The 23,804-nt window shown below is 31.4% G+C and overlaps 3 protein-coding genes across 3 annotated transcripts; all 3 read left to right on the forward strand.

The window, feature by feature from the left end:
• The first annotated feature begins 1,361 nt into the window (after positions 1–1,361).
• LOC128167358 (perlucin-like protein) lies at positions 1,362–4,902 on the forward strand. The gene is made up of 5 exons (XM_052833037.1): positions 1,362–1,483; positions 2,199–2,278; positions 2,793–2,880; positions 4,363–4,579; positions 4,816–4,902. Exons 1-5 carry the CDS (start codon positions 1,432–1,434, stop codon positions 4,838–4,840), a joined length of 462 nt encoding a protein of 153 aa, XP_052688997.1. The 5' UTR covers positions 1,362–1,431; the 3' UTR covers positions 4,841–4,902.
• A 742-nt stretch (positions 4,903–5,644) lies between these two features.
• On the forward strand, positions 5,645–10,051 carry LOC128167357 (perlucin-like). The gene is made up of 5 exons (XM_052833036.1): positions 5,645–5,746; positions 6,987–7,066; positions 7,679–7,766; positions 9,598–9,814; positions 9,992–10,051. Exons 1-5 carry the CDS (start codon positions 5,692–5,694, stop codon positions 10,014–10,016), a joined length of 465 nt encoding a protein of 154 aa, XP_052688996.1. The 5' UTR covers positions 5,645–5,691; the 3' UTR covers positions 10,017–10,051.
• Positions 10,052–13,252: 3,201 nt separating this feature from the next.
• Positions 13,253–22,739, forward strand: LOC128165804 (perlucin-like protein). Its single transcript, XM_052830640.1, has 5 exons — positions 13,253–13,359; positions 15,040–15,119; positions 20,997–21,084; positions 22,022–22,238; positions 22,615–22,739. Exons 1-5 carry the CDS (start codon positions 13,308–13,310, stop codon positions 22,637–22,639), a joined length of 462 nt encoding a protein of 153 aa, XP_052686600.1. The 5' UTR covers positions 13,253–13,307; the 3' UTR covers positions 22,640–22,739.
• The last annotated feature ends 1,065 nt before the right edge of the window (positions 22,740–23,804 follow it).

The following is a 23,804-nucleotide window of genomic DNA, read 5'->3' on the forward strand; positions in this document are numbered from 1 at the left end:
ACCCAATTTCATTTGTAACCAGAAACTGGACACTGTTTTCTTGTGACAAAAGTAACATACGGTAACCTATAACAAAACTGATTATTTTCTTTCCGCTGGATGGTTTAATTTCATCCAGTAACAATGGTTGCAACTATATTCTATTGGTGACAAAAAGTAACAAAGGTGACGAGCCTTTTTCTGTTTAGCAGGGGGTCTTATTTTATTTGGTTACAATGGTTACAATGGTAACAGCTATAATCCATTTGTGTCAAAAGGTAACAGAGGTGATGGGCTTTTTTCTGTTTAAAAGAGGGTCTTATTTTTTCGGTTACAATGAATGGTTACAATGGTTACAGCTATATATTCTCTTGGTGACATTGGGTAACAGTGGTGACAGCCATTTTCATGATTTACAGTGGCTCTTTTTTAAATTGGTTACAATGGTTACCCTAACCCTAAACTAACCCTAACCCCTAACCTTAAAATAACCCTAACCCCTAACCCTAACCCAAACCTAACTCTATTTTGTAACCAATGTTACCAGTAACCACTGTAACCTGTCACAAGGACATCAACATCAAGGACCCTAACCCCTAACCCTAACCCAAACCTAACTCTATTTTGTAACCAATGTTACCAGTAACCACTGTAACCTGTCACAAGGACATCAAAGTTTGAAAATCATTTATAATCAAACATTGTTACCAATGTAACCAATGTTACTGGTTACAAATAGAAATGGGTAAAAGTCAGGACTAATTTCTAGCCATATATGTAAATCTGCATGCCCTGTTCATCGATTGGTCGAAATCTACAGCGGCTGAAACTTGAGTAGAAATTGACAGATCTGAAATTGACACGCCCTGTTTATCGATTGGCATAAACCTACAGCGACCTACAAAATACCACGGACTGCACGAAATAATCATGATGATGCCAGACTCTCAGTCTCACAGGAGACAATTAGGCTGTTCCTTTTAGCTAACCTACTTACGTACATTAACAGTAATTTAGCGAATTTTACTTACTTTACATAATCAAATTATTGATTTGTTAAAGAGAGATGTTAATATAAACAATAAAATGCTTTCTTTGATGATTCATGCGGGTTATGAAGGTAGAGATCATTGCAGAAAAAATTTAAATAACCCGCTAAAGCGAACTCATGATATTAAGTTTAATATAAAATGCAATCGAGTATTCAATTCCAAAGAAGATTTGTGTTGTTGACATTTTGATCAACTGACAATAATTATACTTGTTGTCGCATTAGAGCTCACACTGACTTGTCAATAGTATATCATCATGATGGTACTCCCGGTTTTTTGCCCTAATTGCCAACATATCGTTCACGAGGTACTATATAATATGCGAATCAAAAGATAAGATAAACATCAAACTCAAGCGTTGTCGTACCAATTATTGCACTGTTATATCATTTCAGGAACAATGAAATTCTTGGTAGCGCTGATTCTATTAGAACTTTACAGTTCTATCGAGGGTAAGACACGTTGTAATAACAACCATAGATACATGTATATCGTCTATAGGAAGTCAGCCAATTTACATGTATTTCAGATAAATGTGAATTTATTAGTTGAAAATAAATGACTTAGCGGTGTTTAAAAGATTTAGCTTACCATATGTGAGTTTAACAGTTAAGCTGTTAAATAATCAAGCAACTGAAAATATTTGAATGAAAAACAAATATAAACTGATGTAAATGTACATATCGCGTTTTGAGCTTCTTAAGAAGCATTGGAGCTAATGTATACTAGCAAATGAAGTGGCGTAAAAGTAAATCATTAAATTTTTTTATGAATTTTCAGTTTTAAGGAGACTGGGTGGTCAAAAAATTAGCCATCAGATCTGTAAACTTTGGCATTGTATGACATTTAGTACAGAAAAATTCAAATATTTAAGCTTTAAAATTGGGTAATTTTTCCTATGTTTTTTAAATACGGATTTGTCGTGCTTGAAAAGATTGAAATGGTCTTAAAATGGCCATGACCATCAAGTCCTCTTAACATTAATTATTTGTATAATACTTGTTAATTTCTTTTTAGAAAATAGTAACAATTGCAAAAGTCTCGAGGCTAAGTTTTGAGCTTATTAAACTCGCATACAGGTAGCCGACGCTTTATCAAAATGCGACTCGCTGCATGTTAAACATCAAGAATTTGCTTGATTTGTAAAGAAATCATTTCACGTTGCAGGATGCGAAGTTGGATGGGTACAATTTAGAACAAAGTGTTATATGTTTAGCCACACAGCAGCATCTTGGGCAGAGGCCGAGGTAATTCTTAGTTACTATATTCTAATATTACAAATTGAATTTGAAGATACTAGGTTGCAATTATCGAAGCATTATAATATAATAAAATTAATCGAAGTTAGTTACTTATGCATTATGTGCAGAAAAAGTAATGGTCTACATGAAAGCCCACCCACGAAAATGAGCTCAATGGGCCTCGTAAAAATATGCAAGTTAAGTTATATACAACATACATGCACGTGCTTCCATTTACTCAATAGATATGTTGACTTTATACAGATCTATACAGGTTAAGTGTTTTGCTTCTCTCAAATTGAACCATAAGCTTTCAGTGTAAAATTGCATTAAAAAGTTAATCTCTGTCCGCCATTTTAGCAGTGACTCTTTAAGTTTAGCAAATTGGCTCCTTGTTTCTAATTGCAACGACATTGGCCATTTATTTACACTCGTATATATCCAAGGTTCAAGAAATAAAAATAGTATATACTGCATGGGGATTCTTTTCTGAATAACGCAATGTCAATTTCTTTTTCAGAGCATTTGCAACGCCTTTCACTCTATTCTTGCCGAACCGAGGTCACATGAAGAATCCAGGTTTTTGATCAGCCACAGTGTAAATCAAGGTTCTTGTGTCAATTAATTAATCGTCTTAATTCTTGATAATACAGGGTTTGTTACATGTAGTTATATGTGCTTGTTTTGGCAATTGCTAACGGTTACTCAAATCAATCTTTAAACAATATCATGTACATAATGTATGTAGATGATTTTCGTTTTGTCTCTCCATGAAGTCATTTCATGTCTGTCTGTCTGTCTGTCTGTCTTTCTGTCTGCCTCTCTCTCTCTCTCTCTCTCATATAGATTAGGTTTTAATAGATGTATTAGATATATATTAAAACTCGCCAATATACGGCTTGGAATAAAATTCTACTCCATATTTTGATAATCAATATGTAATTTTTTTCTGCAATGATCGCTACCTTCATAACCCACATGACTCATCAAAGAAAGCATTTTACAGTTTATTTTTAACAAATTAATAAATTCATGTACAAAAGTAAGTTAAACTAACTTAATTACTGTTAATATTCGTCAGTACATTGGTTAAAAGAAAAAGCCAAATCGTCTCCTATTGGAATTTGAGTTTGACATCATCGTGATTATTTAGTGCAGTCCGTGATTTTCTTAGGTCACTGTAGGTTTCGACCAATCGATAAACGGGGCGTGTAGATTTCAGTCCTTTAAGTTGAATTAAAGGGGCATAGTCATGATTTTGGTCAAATTCTATTTTTTATGTTTTTATTATTTACAATGCTTAAAAATGCATTTCTAATAATCAAATAAAATTTGAGAGTCATTCGTAAAGTTATAAGCAAGATATAGGGCTCACAATTCTTTGTCATGTAAACAAGGCTCGTGCCCTGTTTTTGTTTACATTGGTTCAATATATCAGTAAAAAATCTTTTTCCAGCCTATTTGTCTATCTTTTTATTTGTTTTAAGCATAGATACACAGTTCCTAACGTTTCACACATTCGTTTTAGGTTTAAAACTGAAATTTTTATTTCAACATTCAAAATGTAAACAAACGCTTTGTTTACATAGCAAGAATTTTAAGCTTCGTTACTCGCTTATAACTTAACAAATGACACTCAAATTTCGGTTGCCTATTAAAAATGCCTTTCTGAAGCATTGTAAATATTAAAAACGGAGAAATAATTTTTTACCAAAATCGTGACCATGCCCCTTTAACAATGAGTAAGTTTTCGTTAGAAATAGAGGGAATCGTACTCCGTGGATGTAAATATACAATTGTAATTTTATGATATTTTTAAATTTAATTGTTTTGATAAAAATATATCATGTAAATGCAACATGAATCAGATTATATGAAAACTCGTTTACATTTTAACAGTTTGTAATATGGTCAAGGAAAATACATATATACAGCTTGAAAGTTACAATTGACCATGATTCATTCAATCTTTTGGAATATGCTGGCGAAACAGAATGTTTTGCATCAACACCAGTATGTGAAAAATAACTGAATAGTACAATGCACAGTGGCGTAATGCGTATACTTATATATATTTTCATGTTCAATAGCCGGAGAATTCTGGATTGGGGTATCAGATATTATAGAAGAAAACAGATGGATCTATTCATCGGATCTACAGGTGTCAAAGGTGAACGATTTTCACGCCGGAGAACCTAACGGACATACCGGTGCTAATTGTGTAGCACTGTGGAAGCCATTCCGTGGTTACTGGGCCGATGAGTCCTGCGGAGCCCATTATAACTTCATTTGTGAGATGTCACAAGAGTAAGGACTCCTAATTATTGCAAAATATTGACCAAAATATTCATTGATATAAGGAATAGGACATAAGTGATCCTAAGTTGTTAGATTTGAACAATATTAGTGATTATCAGTGTAACCGATTTAAAATGATACATGTACCAGTCCAATAGATTGTCCGACTGAAGTGCAACTGTTTCAATATACTTTTTTTTTTAATTCCAAGCTTATTATCACTGTAACTCATCTTGTTTTTTCAGATCGGGTGGTGATGTCCTTGGTTAATTTCTGACAAATTTACTCTTGCCTGTGATAATAATTCATTAAATAAAAAAAAAAACATGAAAATAAATCACAGTTTATTTTTTCTCTAAATTGTTATGAAAACCAAAGAATTTCGTAGATCTAATATAGGTTGAGATTCAATTCGGCTTGATTTTAAGAATGACGCTTTTTAACAGTTTAAAGCCAAATCACAATACATAACGGCCTATTCGATAGAATTACCAAGTTTGTGTTTTCACATCCCTTTTTCCAAGTACAAATGAACAAGAGCTTTCGAAATGAAACATAAGTAATTGAATAATTTTTGCAATTGTAATTAATTTAAAAGTACACATGAATAACGGAGACGCATTAGAAGGACCTATACACGATTTGAGATGAAAAAGTTTGTTTTTAAAGTCTATGTATAAAATGGTTTACTTGTGTACTTTGAATGACTCAATAGAATTTGAATGTTAGAAATCAAGACACTAGCGAGATATAGAGCAAAGAAGTCGTTGAAAGTAAACAAAGTTTGAGTCTTTTTACAAATAATGTAAAGTAAAGAAATTCCTATTTGTTTCAAAATAAAAAGAAAATTCATGTTAAAAAAAAATAAAATAAAAATCCCGGGGTTTTCCTTTCAACCAGATGTGAATAATTACGTATTATTATAAAGCTATGACATTCTTTGTTATAAAAATAATACTAGATTATAATTTCTTTTTATCTTTTGATAAGTTCTAGAGTGCTTGCTCTATGGAAAATGTTCTTGACTTCCCTTACATATTGTGCAGTCAGTGCGATCTCTGTTAGTAGATAAGATAAACCTTAGCACTTTTGCTGTGCTGTACTTATAGTTATAAAAAACAATGAGATTCTTTGTGACATTGTTGATGCTATTGGAACTTTACAATTCTGGGGAAGGTAAGCTGAACCAATATGTGATGTCGTTGTGATTAGATATGTAACATTTATACATGTATTATATTTTGTAATTGTGTTCAAAAAGGATTCCCCATGATAAACAGAAAATATTTATGATACATTTTGCCTATTTATGATACATTATGATACATTTTCTTTTCTTTATGACACGGCAATTTTTGTCATTTCTGTTATCAAAATAATTTACGATAATTTTTGTTCAATCATGATCATTTTCTTTATGAAAAATAATGAATCAAATTTCTATTAGATTAGCTTGCTCTTCACTCACAATTTACCAACTTTTATTTACAACGACATTATTTCGCGATTTTTCGTGTGACCGGTCAGCAGAGGATGCTCACTCCTCCTAGTCACCTGATCCTGCCTCTGAGGTTTCCCAGAGGTACGTGATTGCTCTGCTCTCAACTATTGATTAAATACCAAATCCACGGGTTTTTCTCGGTTTTTCCCGATCATGATCTTTCCCCAAATAACGACATTTTCCCCGGTAATGACATTTTTACTGATATGACATTGGGCGCACGGCGGGTGTGACTGGTCAGCAGAGGATGCTTACTCCTCCTTCGAATTTGTATTTCGTTTTATGGATTTTGGAGATGGTTGACGGTTTGTTATTGTAATTTTTTCATGATCAACTGGTTCACAACGACAATTTTTCGCGAGTAAATGTTATGTTGTTATCACAACCAAATGAAAAGACTGGTTTGGTCGATAAATTTTCGCGACGACGAGGCTCTCGTCAACCTTAAAAATTGTCCTGCTCGCGAATAAAAGTTGGTTTACAGTACGTATTGAAAATAGAATTATTGCTGTGATATATTACCATTGCACTTATTTCATGTAATTAATTAATTTCTAAGTTTTTTGAGTCTTTTTAGAAATCCTTTCATCATCATCAACCAACTACAACGTTTGCCTTTATGTATCCCTTATCAAACACGCCAAAGACTTTAGACAGAATCAAGAAACAGTTTCATAATTTTTTAGTATCTTTCAAATTTGCACTTGTGATTTATCTTTTCTTGAGCCCCAAACAAAAAGGTAAAACAAATTTTGACCCATCAACAAGCACTTATTTTGTCACAATTTTGGAAGAAGTTTTCGAAAGGACATAATACAGCAACCGTTGTCGTATTAAAGAATGACCAAGTATCGTACTACTCAGTACACGTAGATTAAGGCGGTCGATAGCTGATAGAATCGGTTCATGTTGCAGGATGTGATATTGGTTGGATACGACATCATACAAAATGTTACATGTTCAGTAACACAACAGCAACCTGGGCAGAAGCTGAGGTATTCTGTGTATACAATGTAATAGATTGGACTAAAGAAGTAGACCAGTTCATTAACCATTTTGATTTAAAAAAAAAAAAAGCAACGGAAACCAATATTTTTGATTGAATATACACTTGATCAATTGAAAAATCGTATAGAGATACTTATTCTTCAAGTTTTTTCTCCAAAAACATCTAGCGATTTTATAGTGCAACAATTAAATATTGTAAAGAATTGAAGTTATTTAGAATTATGTAAAATGAAAAAAATATGCAAAAAGTAAAACATGTAAAAATGTGGTCCCCAAACCGAATTTATAGTAACGATCCATTTTTTTTCTTCAAAATATGCATATCGAATATGAAATACTGATGTCAATTTTGTTTTTAAGATTTCAGTATTTCAGTCTTTTTAATTGTGAAGTTTGTTAAACGTTTGATAGATAAAATTCATTAAACTTTAAAAAAAAATTGTCATCTGTTTATAATTCATTTTCTTTTAAATTTACTTCATGCATGTCATTTATATTATTTCAACTTTAAACACGCTACGGACATTTTTAAAAAGTGTTCTTTCAATAACCAACTTTTTTTTTGTTGCATATTTCATCGCCAAATAATTACTTTTAAGAGCATTTGCAACGCGTTTCACACTATTCTGGCTGAACCAAGGTCACACGATGAATCCATGTTCCTGATAAGTCAAAGTGAAAATGAAGGTTTGTTTTACACAATTGTGTCTGACATTATAGTTAAGATAAAATTTGATGTGAACACGACAAATCAAAATTAAGAAGTATGGTGATGTATTGGTCTATTTTATTTTCAAGAGCCCGATTCTATAACGTAGTTTTACTTTTTTTATGATGCTCTATTCATGTATGTGCTATTGATACATTGCAAAGACCACTCACAAAAACTTGCATACATCACTTATTCCAGAGTTACATAAAATAGGTTTTAGATAAGTTACACGATCTACTAATCTATGAAAAATGAAAAAAATTTGGAACCTCTATGCAACTTTTTACAATTAGAAATTTTAAAGTTATAAAAAATAAATTATATTTCTAATATATATTTTCCATAATAAGTTATCGATAGCAGAATATTTTCAGATAAAAAAAATCAACATTATAATATGGCCCATCAATTCATGTAGAATTGGTATTTTACTACCTATTAAACACTAAAATGTATACTGTATGGTATAAACATTATAAAATTCATGACAAATCTTTCATTTAAAAGTGTTGACTCACCAAAATAGTATGATAACATAATAACCTACTCGTTTCAAGGTAGTAGAATAATTACATGTATGTAAGCTGAGATCAATTCAAACATGCCACGTTTCTGTGTACATGTAAAATAGTTTCACTCATATTCACAAAACGTACATCTTTCCTTTTTTAACTAATTTTCGTTTCTTTAAATAGTGATTATAACCAATATTTTATGTAAAATTCTTTACTGTAACTATTGAGCAGCAGAGTTTGTGGAGGTCTTAAATAATAATGATAATAAATTTTTCAGCTCTATCCGGACCCAATTTTTCTTACCTTGAAACTTCATCATGTAGTAAAATCTCTGATATTAATTAAAAGCATTTTAAAGTAGAAAAAGATTTACCTAGAAAAATTTTCAAAAATATTATTAACTAAGAAGTAATTAATTAATGAAGAATGCATTGATGTCTATGGGGACAAGCACATTTTTAGAATAAAAAAATCAACTATTAAGAATAATAATAAATGCTTCGGTGGAAAGATGCATTTCATTATTAGGAATACAAACACTATTGAAAATAATTTTTAAACTGTTATGCATCCAAATTCATTAAATCTGAGGCTATTATGGATCGGATACCTTAAAATCACAAAAATTCATGAATCAGACATATCCAACCATAAATAAAAAAGTGACTTACCTTGGAAACTCTTTAAATTCAGGAATATTTTAAAGATTTTAAAAAATAATCAAGATTACCACATTAAGAACTCCTAGTGTATGGTGTTGCGTAACAACTACATGTTTAGTTTTATCACATTTTGACCTCAAATAAAGTTAAAAATCAGTTTAATTAACTTGGAAATGGTTTCTTGACTGGGATTTGGTAATGAAATAACCAAATGACTTAGTTTGGGTACATTTAAAGTTTTGGATAATGAAAGTTATAATACGTCTTTTCCACTTCTGTATCATTGCTGTGAGTTTTGAAAGTTGAATGTTATAGCTTAAATCAATTATTTTATCAAGTTCTACAGAAAAAATGCATTCCTAGAAGAGAGAAAGTAGTTGCCCCCCAGTCTAGCTTCCATCTGGAATGATGGGAGACCTAAGCTTAAAATTGTTTTGAACCAATACTTTAAACTCTTTAAAACATTTAAAGAAGACAATTATCAGGGACGGGGCTCAGACTTAACTTCTTCTCAAATATATTATGTCCTTAAAATATCTCTAAAAAGATTTTTTAAGTTAAAAAAATCACGTGTTCTACTTGCATGCACATCAAGCCAATAACGTCACACAATCCTGTATATTCAATAGTTGGACACTTCTGGATCGGGATATCAGATATAATAAAAGAGGACAGATGGGTTTACTCCTCAGATCTACAGCCGGTCAAAGTTACTGATTTCTATCCTGGGCAACCTAATGAATATACCAGTGCTAACTGTGTAGCACTGCGGAAAATATTCCATGGATACTGGGGCGATTTACCGTGCTCTGAACATTTTAACTTTATTTGTGAGACCAAGGAAAAGTATGTAGATTTTAATAAATTTTAATATAAGATGAAATTCATTTGAGGTTTAAGAATGAGTGGTTCAATTTTCCGAGGTGAAAAAAATATACAGTTTTGCCTTTTTTACAAGTTGTCTTTATCTAATTTTGATATTAAGTAAAACGCATATATTGATGCTATCCCCTTTTCTTTCAGATCAAATGGGGATGTGCTTGGTTAAAATCTGGCAAATAAAAACAAATATTTATGAATTAATAGCATTTTTGTACTGAGTCGAGTGTTGTATATTTATTTATTCCTTGGTCTGATCACATCACGTGTTCCTTACGCAAAATGATATCCTTGATTTTGGAGCAAAGCTATGTCAATAAAAGTGATCAACTGCTTCAGACACTCTAAAGTGTGCAGGCAGTGCATGCCACAAGATAACATGAAAACTAGTGTTGCCGTACTCAGCTTTTTAAGAACTATGACATTTGTGGCGGTGCTCTCCTATTAGAATTTTTGAGTTGTGTTTAAGGTAAACCAAACAAATTATTCGTGTTTTATGGTAAAATCATAGATATTTGGCTACCACGGATGTCAAAGAACAGTCTAATATTCATTCAACGAATATGAACTTATATGCTTCAAATAATCAACGATTCCTTGGAAAAGTTTTACGATTTTGTTTGACGCGTTAATTAGAATAAGATAAAGATATTCAATTAATTTGGTATAAATATTGTGCTCCAGGTCTCCTATAGTTACGAAACTACGGAAGCCCGTAAGTGCCACATGATATATATAAAGAAAACTACATATATATATAAAGAAAATCGTATATTTATATATATAAAGAAAATGATATATATATATATATAATGAATACGATATATATATAAAGAAAACTGAATATATATAAAGAAAATCGTGTATATATATATATATATATAACCACTGATATATATATATATAAAGAAAATCGCGATATATAAGCAAGAGTGATATTTATATAAAGCCAAAAAATTCCACTACGTGACCTTCACCGATTGCAGCCTAATGCTGCATATATTTAACAAACTCCGCCTACAGAGGAGAGAGGCCACAAATGCAATTATCGCTCCATGGTCAGCCGATCAAAAGAGAGGTAAAGAATTTATTTGTACTATAGACAATGTGTTAAAAGAAATTGCATGTAACTCTATTGTAACGAAAATATGTTTTACTGTTTAATATTTATATCCTTATAACCATCGCCTTAAAATTGTTTATAAACTGTTTAAATTACTAATAGATTGATAGGAGTGTCTGGCTACCCAAAGCACAAAAGTTTATTCCAACAAAAATTGTGCATACCTGCGTGGAATAAGTGGAGGGGTCATAAGGTTACGGGTATTTTGGAAAATTCAAAATGATTTGAAGAATCTTAAACATCTTGCAGAATAACATCAAAAACATAAGCGATTACACATCCTTTTTTTCAAATAATTTGGTTTTAAACTCAAAAACCTCCTTTAATTATATAAGTTCATCGAATACTAGTATGTCAGCTAGAGGTGTCACTTTAATTTCGTTTTACAGTTTTCCACATTTTGTAAAATGTCCTCTAACTTATAAATCTATATAAATTTTTGCATGTATAATATCTATGCACTGATAAGAGAGCAAAACGTATATCCATAATTCGGCTGTCATCTGTAAAAAAGATAATACTGTGATTAATAAAATCACGTTTACTTTAAAAAACAATTATTCAATACCAGGTAATGTTTTACAAACTGGGCGGGACTGGTGCAAAGCATGAAAGGCATTCAATATTTCACTCGATCAGAATTAATTAATCATCTGTAATGTGAATAAATCCCTTCAGATTTATTTCGCTCAAAATATTTAGACCCATCTTAACCAAGAACTTCCAAAGAGGGAGGCGGTAGAGAAAATTATGGGGGGGGGGGGGGACTGGGTGTGTCCATAACCTATTTTTCGGTAGCAAATTTTTAAAATAGGTTGAATTTTCCAAAATACCCGTAACCTTATGACCCCTCCACTTATTCCACGCAGGCATCCACAATTTTTGTTGGAATAAACTTTTGTGCTTTGGGTAGCCAGACACTCCTATCAATCTATTAGTAATTTAAACAGTTTATAAACAATTTTAAGGCGATGGTTATAAGGATATAAATATTAAACAGTAAAACATATTTTCGTTACAATAGAGTTACATGCAATTTCTTTTAACACATTGTCTATAGTACAAATAAATTCTTTACCTCTCTTTTGATCGGCTGACCATGGAGCGATAATTGCATTTGTGGCCTCTCTCCTCTGTAGGCGGAGTTTGTTAATTCTATGCAGCATTAGGCTGCAATCGGTGAAGGTCACGTAGTGGAATTTTTTGGCTTTATATAGATATCACTCTTGCTTATATATCGCAATTTTCTTTATATATATATATCAGTGGTTATCTATATATATATACACGATTTTCTTTATATATATTCAGTTTTCTTTATATATATATATATATCGTATTCATTATATATATATATATCATTTTCTTTATATATATAAATATACGATTTTCTTTATATATATATATATATATATATATATATATATATATATATATATATATATATATATATATATATATATATATATATATATATATATATATATATATATATATATATATATATGTGTAGTTTTCTTTATATATGTCATGTGGCACTTACGGGCTTCCGTACGAAACATCAGAACTGATGGATAAATGCAATATACTTACAAGAAATTTAATTCATAGTTGTATGTATCAGAATTCACTTTTCGAGAAAGGCTCGACTTCATAAATTTTTGTTACGAACAGACAGACAGACAGACACACAGGGGTAAAACAGTGTACCCCTTTTACCTTAAATTTATATATATAAGGAGTGCAGATGTCAACAGTTTTTGAGATATGAAATACTTTCCCAAACCTAGGGGTTGAAGAGGACCAAGAGACCATATCTTTTGTGCCAAATAATGCCAATAACACTCAATAAATGCATCTGAAAGCCTAATATCTATAAGTTATCTATATATATCTATAGGTTAAATACAATAGATATGCAGGCATATTATATCCTAGTTTTGTACAATTTTGTTAAGCCATTTCTGAGAACGCGATGGAAAAGTTCAGAGGCGATAAAGAAGAAAATTAAGAAGAAACCGTACAAAACCAATAAGTCTTTAAACTTCGTTTGGGAGATTTAATTAACTTTAAGAGCTCACACTTTCATATTTTAACCAAACATTTGTCATAAAGCATCCTCAAATGAATTTATGTCTCATATTTCATTAAGTATTTACAAAATCTTAACCATAATCATGTACAGTACTAAATGTTTGTTTTTTTTAAAAATGGAATTGACAATGTTAGAATTATTTCCTTATCTCTGAGTCAGACCTTCCGAAAAAGAGGTTCTGTATAAAGAGATAATACCAAACACTCTAGCGTAGTCGTGCAGGTTAACACAGATATATAACAATGAGAGTCCTATTGGTCCTGTTTTTATTGGAAGCATGCATTTGTGCAAAAGGTGAGCTGATACACAACTGATAGTTGCAATACGACCATTTAAAGGATAAATCGTAAATAATTGATGTTTGCTTTGCAAGTGTAATTGAAGATTGAAAGGGCTCGGTGCGACCTTAGAGTTTTTGCCTAGTTTAAAGTACTTTAAAGACATGTTGGTGGTTTTAAATATAAAGAAAATAAATAAAATTCCAATCTAAACCTTTATAAATATATAAAATTAACAATTAATTTTTAAATCAGTAAGACAGAATGGGAATAATTTCAAAATTGTATCTAATTCTAAATCATTGCTGAAAAATCAAGACCTCAAGAATCAGAACCTAGAGGACAATTTTCACTACGCAGCTATTTTTCTTACTCGTTATTTTTCTTTTAAAAAAAGGAAAACCCAGAGAGTTACACATTAACATTATAGATATAAAGACATAAACATATGTACGTTATATACAGAGATATATTTATTATCATCCAATAAAGGTTCCTTACGTCATTTAATCGGGTTGAACTATTTTAGATACTGAGTTTTAATACACAAATATTTTATTGGCACAAACACAATAACAATAATAATACGAAAATAGAATTGACTTGTACCTTTAAATTAGTAACAATGTGTATTATTATACTTTCATGTTAAATACTGAAATCTGATTGGTTTAGACGCAGTTGATAATCCGTTCTATTACCATCAGCGTTAGCAACACACTTAGCAACGGGTAACACAACGAATTGTTACATGCGCGTAAACTTTGCGCGTACGGTTCGCCAAAGATTTCACGTCATTCATATATAAAAGTAGTAAAGTTTTCTTTAAAATTAAGACATTCAGTATAATAAAACTAATAGTGACTGTTTAGGAGGGTAAGAGTTGAAATTGACACCCCTCGAAAACCATTGTTAACCTCCGCTTTGCGTCGGTTGATAATACTTTTCTCGGTGTGTCAATTTCAACTCTTACCCTCCTAAACAGGCACTATTTATATAATACAACATTAAGTTGTAAAATATCTCCAGGAGCTTTTTGGTAAAACAAAACACCTTTCATCGAGAATAATGTACATCTTTTGTAATATCATAGACATAATGTAAAGCTAATTTCTAAAACAACTTTATTTTCATATTTGTTTCATTGCAGAAATGTGCGTTTTTTTAACTGGCTTGTTATTAAATGGCATATATATTTCTATGTTTTTCTCTGAATTTTAAAAAAACCCCATATTTTTAGCACACTGTGGTTTCATCAATATTCGTTTAAAACCAATTTTCGTGGATTTCGTTGTTTAGTTGATGTTCATTGAAGTGCAATTTTTATTAACATTTTGTATTGATAGGGTTATTGGCCATGAATTTACGTATCCTTGAAACTGTGATTTTCACTTTATCCACGAAAATTGATGCCCTTGAATATTAATGAAACCACAGTACTTGCATAATGAAATGTGTTATCATTTCCTTGTTATATCTATAAAGTAAGTAAAAAAGAAAAGAAATATGGTTCAAGATATTTGTTGCTTAATGTATTAGCTAATTTTCAATAGACCCTATCCCTAAAACCGCACACACACTGTTTAATAAATGTGCAGATAAAAAGCAGTCCGGTCCTTCAGCTGATTATATTTTTTGAATACATTTCTATGCACTTTGATAATATAATTTGAATTAAAAACAGTTTATGTTGCAGGGTGTAAAACTGGTTGGATACGATTTCATTCTAAGTGTTACATGTTTAGTCACACAGTCGCAACTTGGGCAGAAGCTGAGGTAATATTTTTTCATTCTTAGTTGTTAATTATGTCTAAAGTATTACACGCTTTTTCAAATGGACAATATATTTACTGATAAAAAATGGCTTTCAGTCATCCTTTCTTTTTCATTTATATATTGACTTAGCTCTGTAACTTGAAAGTGATTTAACAGACTTCCATTTATGTGAGAGGTTTAACCTTTACATGACTATGATAGGTAGACATGATAAGAAAAACAAGACGACACAGACACACAATTTATTGATCACTGAGCGGACAAAACTATAAAGCCAATACAACTAGAATGGTCGATAAGGTCGCATAATATATAATAAATTTTGTTGGGAATTTGAAAGAAAGGGCAGTATTCCCATTTGACTACCCACTTAGGACCCACTGTCCAAAGCCTGAACGATTGTGTAAAGGCGGGTAGTGATGCCTGCTCTTTTCGCCCGACTCCTGAGGGCTACCTGGTATGAAAGCATAATCGGAACAAACATGTACACAGCCCTACCGTTGCCTAGGAAACAGACACCAGCCTGTGGAATCCCTCCCTTGGTTTTGAGGTGGATGTGGCACCAGCAATGACCTATGCGCCCCCTAATAACTTTATATATGTACGCCCCCTAATAACTTTATATATGTACGCCCCCTAATAACTTTATATATGTAAATGAATGAACTTTACATATATATCTATTGAAAGCTGACCCCTGACCTATTTATTTTCTGAACAAATTGATGGTATAATTAAAAATTGCCCCTGGTTTTTTTTTTAGCTAGTGGAAGGTAAGAACCGGATTTGAAGCATGCTTAGTGATCAAAATCCACTATAAACTACCTAGTCCCGCCACAGACACTGAATAAAACCCCCATGGAATCCCCCTTTCCCATATACAAGAATAAATCTTAACCATAAAATGAAAGGATGGGATTACTAATTTGTTATTGTTAGCTTTCTGCCCAAAATTATAACAGCATAGAAAAAACGAAACATTGTGTCTACCAAGTCTGAGGTTTAAGCATTGCCTTTTCGCATTGCAGACCTGGTATCTATTCTGAGGAGTAGCTAGTTTGGCTGTTTTTTAAAGAAGTTACATAACTGATAGCAAATTGTAGAACAATTGTTGGTTACCAAGACTTGACATGTAGGTGCTGTCAGTACGAAAAAGATTAATTTGTTTGGCTATAATATACATTATGGTCATTATTGGACCATCCCCAAAAGGTGCATAACGCCAATATCGACTTGGCAGCAAAACAAAACCAGACACAGGGTTTACGCCATAGTGCACGTTATCTTTTCAAGGTGCATTGCGTTGTATATGGAAAAAGGATTTAGATAATATATCGTTAGAAAGTCGTTTGATTCTATATAAGAAATAAACATATCAGGAGGAGACAACCTATCTCCCAAAGCTGCAATTGTTTCCTCGACTTGGTGTCACTGTACCACTCATACGTCATTCCAATTGATTCTGGCTGGCAGGTTATGATTAATACACTCGGGCCCGTGACCGATTTACACCGCACAATAAGGGATAGCTGATCCAACTATCCAGATTAACAACTTGAAATCATAAGGAGACTTTAAGCGGAACATTTTTAAAAAAAGGTCGGGGTAACTTAAACAAACAAGAGGCCAAAAGGCTAAACAGTCACCTGAGTACCATAACCATACCAGACCTGTTGATGAATTTCATATATGCATTTAATTAGGTTTCATTTTGAAGTAAAACAAATATGAAAATAAATTATTGTAATGACGACCACCTCTCTGCTTGAAATCTTTAAAAAAGGACTATAAAACCTATAACTCTGGTAAAAAAAACCTTTAAGATCGTAATAATATGCATAACCTAATATCAGAAAAAAGGTACGCGACTCTGATAGGAAATAATTTCCCAATATTTTCTAACTTTCAAGATAGGTTTTATGTGTATATGAATTCAAAAATAAACTTAAACAAGGTGGCTAGTATACATGTTTAATTTAAAACAACCTCCTATCCCCCATTGGCAGCGACCAGAAGTCTCCTTGTTGGGCAATTAAACTAAAGGAAAAAAACCCAATCATAACCTGCCACTTTTGCTCACTTCATATGTTCCAGCTCTTCAATATTCTAATCCTGTTCCCACTTCACCCTTTGGCATTTATCCCAAATCATTTCACATGTACCGTTAATAAGGGATTACTTCTTTACTACTCACAAGTCTGTTTGTTTATTTAGAAAATTTAAAAACTGGCTTGTCTGTTTTGTATAGTAAAACTATTTTTATAACTCCTTTAATTATACAACTTCTTTATTACATTATCTTTAATCACAATTTAATTAATATAAACAAGCAATGGAAGATAACTCCAATTAAGGAAGTTGGCTCCAATAAGAGTAATGTCAATCATCAAAAAACATCTTGGATATAAAAATGAGGACCTAAACGTCCATTTATTTTATTTGTGACCTATGTCACATGCCATTTTTGGGAAATATGTGGCCAAAACAAAAATGATGAATATTTATAGTTTGAACTATTATTTAGTTATGATTTCAATACAGTATGTATTGGGCACATGTAGTGATAATAAAAGTAATATCAAAGTCAGAGTTTAAAAATCATTGTTTTTCTGATGGCTTCAAATGCCATATCAAAGTACCCAAGAACTGACGGGAGTTGATTTTATCGATGTTTATATATTTTAAAATCAATGATATGTTATTTTGTAAGACAAGTACAGGTAGTTTCTAATCTGTATTTGAATTACGCACATTTTTATAATATGAATTTTTGGACTTTTTCGACACTAGAATGTTGATAAAACCCCATATGAATCATGTTAAGTAATATTTAAAGTTAAAATAAATTCAATCAAACTATGTATCAGTGATATAAATATTTCTGGAGAATTTATGGATCCAAGCAATATTGAACTCTCGTCTCGTTCAACCAAACGCTCGGCTATCGCCGTTAATCTCCGACAAGCAAGAGAGACTCTCTGCTTGTCAGAGATTTAAGGAGACAGCCGAGCGTCGAGTTGAACGAGACTATATTTAACTCTGGCGTAAGTATACATACAGTTACAAAAATATCTAAATTGTTTGTACCATTTTAAATCTGACTATTTTCAAGGTATTTATAAATATGTTTCCTTGAAAAACAATGCTTTAGCATACATTATTTCGAATCCATCAATTATTCTCAAGAACTAATTCTTGTCAGCGGCGATGATTTGTGCTTTGATCCAAACACTGTTTTACTGTCGGTTTGTCAGAGTAACTGCATAGGAGAGTTGATTAAAATCAACTCCCAATAACAGCAAATGTAGAGACTGTTACAAAATATTTGGAATAATCAAATTACAACGCAAATAAAAAAAATAAAAGTCATATTTCCAAAACTTTGCATACAAATAGACATACATTTAATGTCTTATATAACAGTAAATAAAAAAGTAGGGGTCACATGTCTGGGAGAAGAGAAGAAGATTTTTAAGCTTTATATGCCTTAACACTGTATGGCTATATTAGCCCATCCTACTGTCTGAACCCCTGCCCCAGGGGTCATGAATTTCACAATTGTCGCAGAGGGCTTCCTGGAGATTATAACCATGCATTCATTTTTTCCCTACATGTAAAGAAAAAGATTTTCTATGTTAAATACATTTTTACTATAAGGTTATATTGGCCACGCCTTCAGGCCTGAACCCATGACCCAGAGGCCCTGAATTTTACAATTTAGGTAAGGTACTTTATGACTATACATTTAGTTTTGATAATTTCATATGGTAGTAGGGTAGAGTTTAGAGTTTCTTAAACTTAATTCATATGGATTTTTTACTTTGGGAGTTGAAGATTAAAATGACATGCGGAATCAAAATGTAGATCTGAAATTTTAATGCATAGTATCTCAAATTAGAAGAACAATGTAGGCTAGACTGAAAGAAGCTGAAAACAGAGAGGCTTCAAATGGAGATCGACAAACATATTGGAAAGATGATTAAATTAAAAAGATTGGAAGAAATGGGTACTTGAAGATCCTTATTAACTCTGATCTACGAAGGCCTTCAAGTGTTTTTGACAGATCATAGACCTTGGTAGTGTCGTGATGGTCCCTATCTTGTGAAATGGCATAAATATACATGTATAAATACACAATTCGGTATGCACACCTACGGAGGGATATCAAGGCCATGTAATGCAAAAGAAAGTCAACTGAAGCAGGCCACGATTCACAAAAACCATATTTGGAACAAAAGTTTTAAAGGGACTTAAACTCGATTTTAAATCAAAATTTTCTTTTTCTTTTTTCATGTATAAAATGGTTAACTTGCTTATTTTGAATGATTGACCAAAATTTGAAAGTTGAAAGTAAAGTTATAAGAGAGATACAGAGGTAAGAAATCATTGTTATGTAAACAAAACTTGAGTCTTAAATATTTGTTTACAAATAATGAAAAGTATGGAATTACGATTTCTTTAACCAATTGACTCATGGTAAACAAGGTTAACTGATTCAATGTGTTCATAGATGATATGATAAACAGAAAAAGCAACATTTGATGGAGACTTATACCAATAAAACACATATCCATTTAAACCATAACAAAGCTCGATTTTTGTTTACAAAACAAAGATTTTCAAACTCTGTATCTTGCCTATAACTCAATATTTGACCTTTAAATTTTGACAAATCATTAAAAGAATCCATATTAACCATTTTAAACATTAAAATTGGAAAAAATAACATTTTGAATTTTGAGCTCAAATCGTGTCCAAGTCCCTTTAAATTCCCTTATTGCTGACAGGCATGTTTAATGTGTATTGTTAGGTAAAGAGTTATGCAGAAGCATTTATGTTTCTTCTACTAAATGCCATATCAGTGATTGGCAGTGGTATGGGGAAGGCTCTACTTTGGGTGCAAGGCACCTTAACCTAGACCACTGTGGATGAGATATTGAATACACAACGGAGTTAGCGTTAGCAGGGATACATAAAGCTGACTATGTCAGACCTGCTTGTTGACAGCCAAATGCTACGACCCAACAGGCAAAGTTAAGTAGCCCTAACAGCGATTGCAATTGAAGTGCTACCTTTTTAGCTTAAAGTACATGAATTTAATTAAATTAAATAAACTATGATAAAAACTATCATGTTTCCACGTTAGTTTTGTGAAACATTTAAATAAACAAATGCGCTTATTTATCACCCTTTTTATCATTTATTTAAGTTGCATGCATTTTACAAGGACATCTGTGGGTTTTCTTATGTGTAGTATAAAGAAATTTAGGCAATGTGTTGTATTGTGTTTAAATACAAAATGGTGCATTAAGCACAGTGACGTTTAAAAATAAGCAATATACATGTACATCCTTAAGACGACGTTGAGCGATCTGTTGCATGAACCTCTTGGTTTTTAATCTATAATTTATTCAAATAGTGTTTATTATCTATCTAAGATACAGTATAATAGTCCGGTACCCTACTTACAATTGGTTTGAAAAAATGTAGTCCCATTCATGATCAGCAATAAAAATATTAATTATCAATGTAAAATTATGTAATACGTTGACTCCACCCTCCCTCTTTTTTAAAATTTCTTTTCCCTAATTCTTCTATTATGTAATGATTAGTATGTGTTCATGTAAGTTGTTACGGACATGAAGACCTATTTACACAAATTTCTTTACAACTTTAGTGTTTTAACTTAGAAATCAGCTTAGCACAGTCAAAAATTTAAGTGATTTTAAAGTCGAAATTTTTGGATATGGGCCTACCTATATCTATTCTTGTTATTTCTGGTCTTTCTTATCAGTTTAAAATCTTCTTTTTTTTATTTCCTTAGGATTGCACAAAAACAATTCAATGTCGTCTTGTTCAATGTCGTCTTAATTTAAGAGCCTCTGCAGTGCTTTTCATTCTGTCCTGGCCGAACCAAGATCTCATGAAGAATCAATGTTTTTAATCAGTCATAGTGAAAATGAAGGTATGGTGTATGTTTAAATACAGGATGGACAAATTTGTTTGCTACTTACTTGGTGAACATCAAAAAGATTAAAGAATAAAGTCTCTCTCTCTCATTCTCTCTCTCATTCTCTCTCTCTCTCTCTCTCTCTCTCTGATTAGATTATTCTAAAATGTCAATTATTTATATTCAGCGGGCACGCAAGTAAATCGTTCTTTATTTTCGTAAGGCAATCGTCTTATATGTTTACCTATTTATAACATAAGGACATGATACGAACACACATCGTAGACTGACAAAAGATAGTTTATTAATTATAGTGGGTACATATTTGTTTCATACTTCTCCATGGCACCGGATCCTACCTCTAATGGTTCTAAAGGTCCGTGTTTGCTCTGTTTCTGTTTTGTATTTTCCTTACGTTTTTACTTTTCATTTTGAACACTGTTCGTTATCACTGCATGTCATATTAACATGCATGTAGTTTCTTTGCCTTACTACGGTAAGGCATCCAGACCTACATAGCATAAAACTGTACTCGTTGTCTATTCATATGATACGTTTCACTGTTTTTTAATTTGTTCTTTTAAACTGTAATCGGCATTCAAAACAGTTTCGGAATTTATGGATCCCCTTGTGATAACTACAAACTTTATGTAGTATTAAATAATGGGATCTATGTTTATTTGCATAACACAGACATCTCACTAAATTGCTTATTTCTTCGTGTTTGGACTACAGAACGATTAAATAAATTTGAGTATAATATTATAAACTTTAGTCTTAAATTGAAAAAAAAAATGGACATATCTGTACAAAATGATACTCATCATGAACCTGTGTTGATAAAATATCAAACTGTGTCTGTAACAGGAAGTTTGATTTTGAGTCATTGATCACACCATCGACAATTTTATGATAGATCCTATCGTGTACTATATATATATTTTTTTTAAAGCGGGACAATTTTGGATTGGAATATCAGATATTATCGAAGAAGACAGGTGGATATACTCGTCCGATCAGCAACCAACCCAAGTTAACGATTTCCATGCCAGTCAACCGAATCAACATACTAGTGCAAATTGTGTAGCACTGTGGAAACCCTTTCATGGTCACTGGGCTGATGAACCATGTACTACTCGATATAATTTCATTTGTGAGAGTCCACAAGAGTATGTATATTGCGTGCGATGAATATGCTATTTAATTTGTGCGAGAATTTAATTTGAAGACATTACATGTAACTGAATGTTAAAGGTTTCCATGAGTGAGAAGTAGTAATAACAATTTTAAAAAGAATTGGACGATCTTTGGACGAATTTTATTTTTTTCCTGTTGTTAAACAGTACATGTTCATGTACTATTTTAAATCATTGGCTGTTACAATTGTTAAGTATATTTTCTGTCCAAACAAGCAGTAATGTTTGTACATGTATGGAGCAAAATGATATCATGTGAAACTTGTATAAAATTGTTTAACTAGCGTACAGTTCCTTATATATAAGAATTTTTTCAGTATCTAAAACGACATGTCTTTCTCTCTTTCAGATCGAGCGGAGATGTTATTGGTTAAGATAATACAACTTGAAAAGATGGATCTTTAAAAATAGTTTTTGAAAGTTGAAAAGTAAAGCATTGTTTTCTATGACATGCAGTTTTTAATATATATATATATATATATATATATATATATATATATATATATATATATATATATATATATATATATATATATATATATATATATATATATATTGTAATAGATAAAAATATTACGGAAAATAATTTATTTCTAGTATATATTACATCCAGTGATTAGGATACTTAAAATACCTAAGTAAGTAACATGATAGTCCTGAAATAAAAGAAGGCAGCCTGAATACCTAATGATTGGTAATTAAACTTTTGCTATCAGGCGTTCAATTCTTATTCTAATTAAAACTGTAAACGTAAAATATTGAGTTATGTTACTACCTTAATATAACAGTAAAATTGAGAAAATACATATTCTAAAACACTAATGTTTTAGGATGATTAGAGGAAGTAAAATCATTGTTTTTGGCATGCAGTTCATTTCTGTATGATAGCCATTGAAATAGTTATATTCATGAAAATCAAACTTATTTCCAAAACAAGGTTTGCCAAACCTCTCTAATATCTCGTTCTTACGAGAAAAAATCTCGTAACTAGGAGAAAAGATCCTATTATAACGGAAAAATATTTCGTTATTACGAGAAAACATTTCGTTTTTAGGGTAAAAAATTTCGTAACTTATGAAAACCTTTTCTTATATCTTTTAAAGAAATAATTATTCGAATTAATTATTTCGTTAAAAGATATAATAAAAGGTTCTCGTAAGTTACGAGATTTTTTACCCTAAAAACGAAATAATTCATTAGTAGTAAGGAGATCATTTCTTTAAATAACGAGATAATTAACTCGTAATTAAGAGATATTTTTTCAGTTATAACGTGATAAAAATACATCTTTCTGTGGCCCTATTCGTCTTTCTAAGAAATATAACCAACTAAAATGTTATCATAATTAAGTTTTTTGTTTTTGTTTTTGTTTCGATAATTGTATTTCTTTTAACATTACATACAACATATAATATTGTAATTAAGTTGTGCTGAGTCTGAGGAAATGAGCTGGTCTTCACAAAAATATCCTTAATTATGTCAAAATGGCGGATAGTCAAATTTCATCTTTATCTTTGAGTTTTTGAAAAGGGAGAACTG

The sequence above is a fragment of the Crassostrea angulata genome, chromosome 10 (assembly GCF_025612915.1).
Source record: "Crassostrea angulata isolate pt1a10 chromosome 10, ASM2561291v2, whole genome shotgun sequence".
Taxonomy (NCBI): domain Eukaryota; kingdom Metazoa; phylum Mollusca; class Bivalvia; order Ostreida; family Ostreidae; genus Magallana; species Magallana angulata.

Coding starts and splice junctions, on each gene's coding strand:
- LOC128167358 (XM_052833037.1), top strand. CDS start 1,432: ATGAAATTCTTGGTAGCGCTGATTCTATTAGAACTTTACAGTTCTATC. Junction 1,484..2,198: donor ACTTTACAGTTCTATCGAGG/GTAAGACACGTT, acceptor TTCACGTTGCAG/GATGCGAAGTTGGATGGGTA. Junction 2,279..2,792: donor CATCTTGGGCAGAGGCCGAG/GTAATTCTTAGT, acceptor TTTCTTTTTCAG/AGCATTTGCAACGCCTTTCA.
- LOC128167357 (XM_052833036.1), top strand. CDS start 5,692: ATGAGATTCTTTGTGACATTGTTGATGCTATTGGAACTTTACAATTCT. Junction 5,747..6,986: donor ACTTTACAATTCTGGGGAAG/GTAAGCTGAACC, acceptor TTCATGTTGCAG/GATGTGATATTGGTTGGATA. Junction 7,067..7,678: donor CAACCTGGGCAGAAGCTGAG/GTATTCTGTGTA, acceptor ATTACTTTTAAG/AGCATTTGCAACGCGTTTCA.
- LOC128165804 (XM_052830640.1), top strand. CDS start 13,308: ATGAGAGTCCTATTGGTCCTGTTTTTATTGGAAGCATGCATTTGTGCA. Junction 15,120..20,996: donor CAACTTGGGCAGAAGCTGAG/GTAATATTTTTT, acceptor TCTTAATTTAAG/AGCCTCTGCAGTGCTTTTCA. Junction 22,239..22,614: donor ATTTGTGAGAGTCCACAAGA/GTATGTATATTG, acceptor TCTCTCTTTCAG/ATCGAGCGGAGATGTTATTG.